Source organism: Gekko japonicus, unplaced genomic scaffold (genome assembly GCF_001447785.1).
Source record: "Gekko japonicus isolate JY-2015 unplaced genomic scaffold, Gekko_japonicus_V1.1 scaffold17, whole genome shotgun sequence".
NCBI lineage: Eukaryota > Metazoa > Chordata > Lepidosauria > Squamata > Gekkonidae > Gekko > Gekko japonicus.
This window is the reverse complement of record NW_015163604.1, coordinates 1,060,804-1,070,771: the sequence shown is the minus strand read 5'-3', so window position 1 is coordinate 1,070,771 and position 9,968 is coordinate 1,060,804. Positions and strand designations below refer to the sequence as shown.

The following is a 9,968-nucleotide window of genomic DNA, read 5'->3' as shown; positions in this document are numbered from 1 at the left end:
TGCTGATCTTTATGGGGGTGGAGTGCACAAACCACCACTTCCTGTAACACATTATTGTTGCCTGATTTTCTCGTGAAAATTCTGTGCCTCATTCAAAAAGCACAGACCCTTGTTTGAGTCGTTTGGACTTTTGTCTTGCAGTTCTTTTGATTCTGTTGAAGCCTTTTGCTCCCCCCCCCCTCTCATGAATCTGTGTCTTTGCATCCATTCACATGTTCTCTTAAACTTCTTGGCAATGTATAAGCTACATTTACAATAATAGCACTTTATCATAATTCCGTTACATGCTTCCCCACCCCCAACACTGTTGGTACACTATATCCAATTTGTTATAAGTTTAGTGTGGGTGGAATTGTGCAAATTCAGCAGTTATTAGGAAAGAGTTCTGCACTTTCATTTCTGAGATAAGGAAATTGTGTGGGTCCAGGAAATCCAATCCAGGATAGCAAGGTGGAAGCATGGAATGCAGTTAAATTTGATAACACTGAGGATGTAAACTCATCCTGTCTCTTGCTCAGCGGGTTTCTTATAACAGTCCCACAAACAGTTAACTGGAAGAAAAGGAAAACTGAAGTGTTTGTTAGACTTCCCAGTTATCAAAAATGTGCATCTCTGAAGAAGTTTATCTAAGGGTTAAGATTTTGTACGATAGATCTACCACATACGAATCTGGAATATAACATCGTTTCAGAAAATGTGATATACAGAGGCTGTTAAGTTGAAATGCATTCCATTATAGCATGTTTTTAAGGAGGTGTTGGGAGAATGTCTTTCCTCCAGCCTCTTCTTAAATTGCAATTCATTTCTTTACATTAATTTTAAAAGTAAAAGGACATAAGTAAAGCTCTGTTAAATCAATTGCCATCACTATAGTTTAAATCTAGAAATTCTGATTACGCGTTTTCTATGAGAACAGTGGTTCATGACTGGAAAGGAAACCTTGTTACATCATTCTAAGAGATGAATTGTATCTTTGTCTAACATTGATTCTGCACCGCCTTAGGCAGTACTTTGCAGCAGGCAATAAAAGGAGATGCTAATTCTGACTAGAGGACTTTAACAGACTCTGTTAATATTTAATCTTTGCCGTAAAGTTGACAGATGCATTTCCTGTATTATAAGAATTGGGGAAAAGTGGCTTTTGTCAACAGGGAGTATTATGATTGAGAGAGGATTTTGTTGCTCTTCTTTTAAGAAAAGGTATATAAATATTTTAAATAAACAGCTCTTCTGATTTGCCCCAAAGCATTTTGCAAAAATAATCTGTAAAACAGTAAACTGTAAAACAATGTGTTGTTGCTTTGCTGTCAATTTGCAGCCAACTTATGGTGACCCCTCAGGGGGTTTTCAAGGCAAGAGACTTCAGGGGTGATTTGCCACTGCCTTCCTCTGCATCATGACCCTGCTATTTCATGGTGGCCTCCCATCCAAATACTAACCCTGTTTATCCTTCCAGGATCTTATGAGATCAGGTTAGACAGGGCTATCCAGGTCACGGCTAAATAACATTTTTACACGTTCCTGAAAAGCAGGAGCCTTTACCAGGGCTTTATTTGTAGGCATGTCAGCCTCCGGGTGGGGCCTGGGAACCCCCTGAAATTACAGCTCATCTCCAGACTACAGAGATCCGTTCCCCTGGAGAAAATGGATACTTCGGAGGGTGGACTCTATGGCATTGCACCCTACTGCGGTTCCTACCCCGCCACTTGCCACCAGTGGCTGGAGGAGACCTGGAACCCCTATTTATTTGGCTCAAAAATGATGGTCACAGTCACAGAACAGACCAAAAAAAAGAAGAAACTGTGAGGTAACTGCGCTAGAGAATATTTAAATAACGATCACAAAATTTATACAAAAGTGTGTACAAAAAATCTACATATATAAATGCACAAGGCAGTTGAAAATGACGATGATCTCCGGAATGTTCTATCGTTTCGATACTATTCTTCTTCCGAATGTGGATGAAAGCAGCGACGCTTGGTCTGTTATTTCAATAGGTACGTATCAAAAATTTCAATAATATTCACCGATGTATCATAAAATAGTTGCAAGAGATTCTCTGAAAGAATGTTCCTAGGGCATTCTTTATACAGGCACTTTCCCCTAGGAACATTCTTTCACAGAATCTCTTGCAACTATGTTATGATACATCGGTGAATATTATTGAAATTTTTGATACGTACCTGTTGAAATAACAGACCAAGAGTCATTGCTTTCATCCACATTCGGAAGAAGAATAGTATCGAAACGATAGAACATTCCGGAGATCATCGTCATTTTCAACTGCCTTGTGCATATATATAAATGTAGATTTTTTGTACACATTTTTGTTTAAATTTTGTGATCATTATTTAAATATTCTCTAGTGCAGCTACCTCTATTTGTCAAAAACAAATCAAGTTACCCAGACACCTGTCCTGTCTTGTTCCTTCTGTGAAGCACCAAGCTTTTCACATACTATATTTGTCAAGCTGTTCCACAGGACTGGAACTGCCTCCAAAAAAGCCCTCATTCAGGCTGAATCAGTTCTGACTTAAGAACAAACATCCCTGCTGTGATGAGAATAGGACTTTCAAGGACTTATACTGGGAGGGGTATTCTAGTAGGTATGTGGGTCCCAGGCAGTAAAGGGCTTTAATCAGTAATGTGAATTCAGAAATTCAGCAGCAACCAGTGGACAAGTTCATGAATCTCAGTAATGTGATTGGTCTTCTCAGGCCCAATCAACAGCCAGACTGATGCCTTATGTGCTAATTGGGGAATTTCTTCAAGAGCAGTTCCATGTAGAATGCATTACAGTAATCTAGTGAGGTTACAGTAGCATGAATCATTGTAGGTAGATTGGGTAAATCCAAGAGAAGGCACAGTTTCTGAGTTAGGTGTAATTGAAACAAGCCATTCCTAACAAGGATGGCAGCCTACTTTGCCATCTGTAAGGCTGGGTCCAGGAATAACCCCTAACTCTTTATTGAGTCCATCAGGGCAAATGTACTTCATCCACATATGGAACTATTATCCCTTTTCATTGGAAGAATTGCTTCCATTATTAATGATCAAGATCCACATTGTTGGTGGTTTGAGCGTGTGCTTCAAACCCTTTCAGTAGTAATTGTTGGTGAGACTTCCTTGCTGAAATTCATGCCCCGTTTATGTATGTAGACAAAGTGTGTACAATAACAGCAGCACTGAATCCATTTAGTTCCTGGATGTTTTTGCTCCAAACAAACATTTGCTCCAAACTTAAACATTTTGAAATAAATTTGGGACCTGTACTGCTCGTTCAAAGAGAAGAGCAAACACTGTAATTTAAAGCAGCCCCCCCCTCATGAACCTGCAAGCATCTTTGGAAATTTACACAGCATGGTGGACACAGCCATAAAATGGCTGCTGAAGAAGGTGCAGCCAATCACAGAATGGTTGCCCCAGGCTGCGGTCACACGGAACAGTAGCCACGGTAGTGAGACGGAAGTCAGGCGCATTTTCCGGGCACGATCTCACCGGCACATCTGGGAAGTGTAGCACTCCCGTGGCTCAGCCGAGGCTTCCCAGCAAAGACGCGCGTCAAAAAACTAGTACCTCGGAGGTACTAGTTTCCGGAAACTGCGGGGCAAGGGCAGGCGCGTGATCGTGTTCCCGGTGGAATCCCGTAGCATCCGGCGCCCGCCCGTGTCCCCTCGCAAACAGCTTTGTTTTTTTTCCCCTCAACTCTCCACAGATGCGCAACAGCACCCAACGGAGCATGCGCACACTGTGTAAACAAACAACAAAACACCCCGTTTCCAGACGCTGGACGTTTGATTCACGGTGCAAAGTCAGGGAGATAACAATGCATCGAGGGGAGGGACAAGTCCAGATGGTCAGCAAGGGGGAGGACACTGCTTCTGGCAGCCAGAAGAGCTCAGCCGAAGGAAGGGGGCTCCTTGCAAGGGTATTGGGGGGGGGAGGCTGGGGAAAGTCCCTCCGTGTCCTGAGAGACTCCGTGTCTAGGGTGTGGCTGGAAGTGAGATTGGGGTCGGGAGAGGGGCAGAAGGACGGAGCAGATCAAGGAAGGGGGAGGAGTGGGGGGGTTGAGGGGAGGTTTGGGGGGCAGGGGGCTGAAGGAACGACTGAGGGAGTGGGGAAGGGTGGCTATAGGGGGACAAGGGCTGTGTCGTTTGACCCTTGGAAGTCCCACCTGAAACAGAAACTGAGGAGTGCAAAAGGGGTTTTGTTTCCAAGTCTCCACTGGATGCGCACAAGCATCCAACGGAGCATGCGCACACTTCAGTTTAAACAAAAAAACCACAACCCCGTTTGCCGCGCCACCCTGCTTCGTTGCCTGTGGTGTGATCGGCACCTCCCCCCTAACCTTCGGACCTCCACGGGAGTTACACGGGACGTCGGATCGTGCAATCGCGCGGTTATTTAGCCTGGGGCAAACAGCCACGCTCCCCCCCCCCGCATTTTCCGGCCCGTGTGACCGGAGCCCCAGTTTACCTTTAGTCATGCACTGAAGACGCTTGTGCTGTGGTGGCAGCTGCAGCCAAAGCAACATTTTAAAAAATCTGGGTAGCCAATCAGATCTCCAGTGGCCAATCCAAAGCCTTGCTGGTCAAAAGTCCCACCTGGCCCCACTCACTTTCTAAAAATGCTTGGCAGGCACCAGGAATGGTCTCTGTGGGTGCCATGATGCCAGGCCCATAGCTATGGTGGGGCCTTAGGGGCTCCACCACCTTTCTTTTTTTTGTTTTTAATGGGCTCCACCACCTTTCTTAAAGGCTCAGCCCCACAATAATTTCTCCTGTAAATACTTTTTTCAAACATTTTTAAACTTTTTTTTTAAAAGGCATGCGCTCCTTTAAGCAGAGTGGGGTGCTGTAGCTGACTAATTCCCACACTGAGCAAGGGGGTTGGAGTAGGTGACCTCTAGGATCATTTCTGACCCTGTGTCAAGAAACAGGTCTCCTTTAAGAGGGTTTTTCTGCCTAAGTGTTAGCTTTCTTGACTCTAGAAGTCATCACCCCCACCTGCTGGTTTGTTATCAGAATTGTTGCTTAGGCTGGCAGAAGTGATTTAACTTGCAGCAGCTGAGAACTGTCATCTAAAGTGGTTGGCAGATCTATCCTGGTAACAGTTTTCTAGTGGCTAAATGGCTTTTCCCCCTGCACTGAGAACTTCAGCCCCACCAGAAAAAAATATGCCCCACAAACCACAAAATCCTGGCTACAGGCCTGTATGAAGCCCATGGACACCACGTTGGGGGACCCCTGATTTAAACCATACTTATACCCTATGTTGTGTATGTAATATAATGTATGAAGGTACTGAGCTTGAGTCTGACCAAGGTATCGTAAACCGACCTATCAGAACAAAGGAGGTTCTGGAGGGAAGCAAACTGATTGGTCTTTATGTACAGTTTCTGATTGGTTACCATCTGACATGTGGGCGTGGCTTGCCAAGCCCGGACTGTTTAAAAAGGAGCCTGTTGCTCCATTGTTTGTCTCATTCTGGTTCTTCTGACTTTGTGTTCAAATAAAGCTGTTTACTGTTCACCTGCTGCCTCAACACCCTAGTTCAGTAGTCTAAGGGTATATCTGCACTTACACTTGTGTAGAAACACTGCACGCCAGTTTATCATCACTACAGAGCTGACATGTTAGTTCTTTATTGTACTGTGATCCCATGGGGGAGCTGAGCCAGAAGACACAGAAAGAATCACGACATACTCACCGCAGCATTTATAATTTTAGCCTTAATTATTGAAGAGATCAAGTAGTTCTGGATTATTTTGTACCTTGCAACACCTTCATTAACTTCTTACTACTTCAGAGTTGTAAGAATGGTATGTGATTGTAAATTACATTCTCAAAAAAAGTCTCAATGGGGCCAGATGTGTGCTGGTTTCCCATTTAGCAGAAATTGCGCAAAGCTTCATTTTGATCCTTCTTGAATGGGCCAGGCTAGCCCAATCTCATCAGATCTCAGAAGCTAAGTGAGGTCAGCCCTGTTTAGTATTTGTATGGGAGTTGTTGTTCAGTCGCACAGTTGAGTCCGACTCTTCGCGACCCCATGGACCAGATCATGCCAGGCCCTCCTGTCTTCCGCCGTCCTCTGAAGTTGGCTCAATTTCATGTTCGTTGCATCGATGACACTGTCTAACCATCTCATCCTTTGCCGTCCCCGTCTTCTTTGCCCTTCAATCTTTCCCAGCATCAGGGTCTTCTCCAGTGAGTGCTCCCTTCTCATTTGGTGGCCAAAGTATTTGAGCTTCAGCTTCATTATCTGGCCTTCCAGGGAACAGTCAGGGTTGATTTCTTTTAGGATTGACTGATTTTATCTTCTTGCAGTCCAAGGGACTCTCAAGAGTCTTCTCTAGCACCATAGTTCAAAAGAACCTATTCTTCGGCGCTCGGCCTTCCTTATAAAGTCCAACTCTCGCAGCCATACATGACTACTGGGAATACCATTGCTTTGACCACGCGGACTTTTGTTGGCAGGGTGATGTCTCTACTTTTTATCATGCTGTTTAGGTTCGCCATCGCTTTCCTCCCAAGGAGCAGGCGTCTTTTAATTTCATGGCTGCAGTCACAGTCTGTGATGATCTGGGATCCCAGGAACGTGAAGTCTGTCACTATGTATGGGAGACTGCTAAGGAAGTCCAGGATCGCAATGCAGAGGCAGGCGGTGGCAAACCACCTCGGAAATGTCTCTTGTCATGAAAACCCTGTAGGGTCATCCTAGGCCGGCCGCAACTTGATGGCACTTTCAGTTTCCAAGTGAACACTTGAAGCTGCCTTATACTGAATCAGACCATTGGTCCATCATATTCGGTATTGTCTATTCAGACTGGCAGCAGTTCTCCAGGGTTTCAGCAGAAATCTTTTGCATCACCTACCACTCAATCCTTTAACTAGATATGCTGGGGATTGAACTGGGGTCCCTCTGCATGCCAAGCAGATACTCTACCACTGAGCCATGGCCCCTCCTCAAATGCTAATCCTTGTCCTGAGAATACTAGTAAAGAACCCAGACTGTGGAGAATCTGAGAATCTACAAGCCCTTAACACGATTTGCATTCATACAGCTATTCGGTTAAACTGTGTATGACAATATGGCTTTGTACGAGAAAAGAAATGCAAAAATTGTTACAGGTTTTTTATTTTGAGAATAATTTTAAATTATTTTTAAAATCTCTCCAATGGTGCTACAAAGGAACTCACGTTTTAGCTCTTCTGTAATAAAATTTTCAAAATTTTTGTCTTTCAGTGACTCTGGTATTGCAACCTTGGAAGAAAGAGGTAATTCATTTTTCAAAGTGTGCAATTTTTTTTTGAGGCAGATTTGTTTTTACAGTTATGGAAAAGGATCTTCACTGTATTGATTTTGTAATAAATGTAAGGGCTGTGAAATTTTTTTGATTTTCTTAACTTTCCATTAGTGCCAAAAAGTCAATTATGTATTCTTTTCAAATGAAGTGGGATTTTTGAAAAACAGTACTCAAGAATAACCCTTTTGACTTCAGAATGACCACATTTGGACTGTATGCTTCCAGGACTAGGAAAAGTTAGTGTGATTAAGATGCTGCCCAATGAGGTATAATGATGTGGGCTGAGATTAGTTATATAGAGAGATGTGGTTTAAGTTCCCATTTAAAAGTATGTGGTGGTGTTTCCTCACAATTTTTTTACAAAGTATACTTGTAGTTTTATATTTAACTTATTTTACAAAATATAAACAGATATACCCACTAGTTCTCCATCTGCACCCAGTTATGTTGCAAAAGGGGACACATACCATACGTTGGCTTATTTCTCTCAATTGTTATTTAATATTGGATGGATGCTTCATGATTTTTAAGGTTGGGAAACTCCTGGAGATTTGGAGGTGGAACCTGGGGAGGGCAGGAACCTCAGTAGGTTACACATCCATAGAGCCCACCCTTCAAAGCATCCATTTTCACCAAGGGAACTGATCTCTGTTGGTCTGGGGATGAACTGTAATTCCAGGGAGTCCCCAGGTCCCACCTGGAGGCTGGCATCTGTATGCAAGAAACAGAAAAGCAGACTCTTTAGTTTCTGATCGCTAAAATTCCCAACCAGCAAGTACCTGGGCTTTGACCAGACAGGTTTTCAGAACTTTCTTATAGCCATAAGAAATTTGCTTCATATAAAAAAGCAAAGAAGAAAGCTTGCAAAACTGCATGCTGGTTTCTATATTTCAGCACCTGCATGGCAAACTCACAGATGTGTCCAGTACATATATATCCCCAATAATAGGGTTTGCCTATATGTGCATCATATTAAAGGTATTAGTTACGCTTTCGCTTTATGCCAACAAAGATTATACGTTTCAACACAAGCATAACACTAAAACCACAGTTAACACTATTTTAAACAAGACAGGTGTCAGTTTACATTTTAGGCGATAGCCAAGTTGACTCCTGCATGAAACATTTAAGGCTAATGACTCAAGTACAGGTTCTTGCTTTTTTCATTTTGCCTTGAGTAATACTTTTTTAACACGTAGAGATTCCCAGTCTTTCTTTTTAGATAATTACTCTCTTAATGGTTGTATCTTGTAGTGACAATGGGAACATCAATCAATAATTAATTGCCCAAATCAGATTGAGCTGGCCCATCCTGTCACCTTTTCAGTTCTCCTCACTTATCCTAACGGTGTCCAGTCCCCCTTGACCCTGGGAAAAACGATGAAGATGCTTGTCAGATTTAGTGCTTGGTTAGCTACTCTGTTTTATTTTCTTTCTCCTGTACTTTTCTTTGTGCTTTATAAACTGGACTGAATTCTCTGCATCAAGTCATTGTTGATCCTCCGTGAGTTTAGGCTGCTCTGGTCTTATGCCACCAGAACAGAAATTAATGAGGTGAGAAGTGGCTTGTCTCATGGTGATGAGAAAATGTGCTGGACTCTTTATTTCTGGGTATTGGATCCTCTTGTATAGCTCTCCTCTTTTCTGATTCATGGCAGCTGTTAGCTGTAGTTTAGAGGCAGCTTCTAGGGGCACTAGCAGTGGTAGCAGTTACTACTACCTCACCCTGGGTGAGGTAATAATTATTTGTCACAGCTTGGATAGTATATCATAGAACACTTTTCAAAGAGACAGTGCCTTGATTGGATGGAATTAAGAGGAGCTTTATTAGAAGTCTGTACGGCAGAGGATCTGGAGCAATCCTTTCCCCTTGAGGCTCAGATGCTGAGTTGAAGAAACTTAACAAACTGGCATAATTTCTTCACAGTCATTTAGATGCTGCAGTTACATGTTGGTACTAGGGTTGTCAGGTCCCCCCTGGCCACCAGTGGGGGATGGGGAGGTAGAGTTGCCAGCTCCAGGTTGGGAAACTCCTGGAGATTTGGTGGTGGAGCTTGGGGAGGACAGGGACCTCAGTGGGGTACAATGGCTTAGTGTCCACCCTCCAATGCATCCATTTTCTCCAGGGGAACTGAACTCTGCAGCCTGGAGATGAGCTGTAATTCCAGGGGTTTCCCAGGCCCTGCCTGCGGACTGGCGTCCTACAAGAGCCAATGTGTACATTGAACCTTATCAGTTCACTTTAATGGTCTGTATAGGAGTAGCTGTGGCTGCATGGTATAGCATATATTTTGTTTGCAAAAGATCCCAGGTTCAGTCTTTGGTATTTAGTTAAAGGACTGCAGGTAGCAGGGGCTGTGACAGACGTCACTTGCCCAGGGCCTTGGAAAATTCACTGCCAGCCATAGTAGATGATACTAACATTGGACAGTCTTATTTGATATAAGACAACTTGCTGTGTTCAATATAGAATGCAATAGCACCACAGGCTTACACAACAAACATAAAGGAGTGGAGGCCAATATATGGATCAAGCTCAAGAAGAGCTGTGCTGTGAAAAGGCATTTAAATATACTAATAGATAGGAAGCAATGAATGCCAGTGGCTGGGGCCAGCAAGGGACAACTAATGTGAAAAGATGGATTTATGAAGGCCAATAATT

The 9,968-nt window shown here is 43.4% G+C and overlaps 1 protein-coding gene across 1 annotated transcript in view; it reads left to right on the top strand.

Annotated features, from left to right (window-relative positions):
* Positions 1-9,968, top strand: part of LOC107107021 — a 76,539-nt gene that overhangs the window by 2,705 nt on the left and 63,866 nt on the right. Inside the window, exon 2 of the mRNA XM_015407232.1 lies at positions 7,246-7,277. Within this exon, the coding sequence (XP_015262718.1) occupies positions 7,246-7,277 (32 nt within the window). The remainder of the gene's footprint in view (positions 1-7,245; positions 7,278-9,968) is intronic.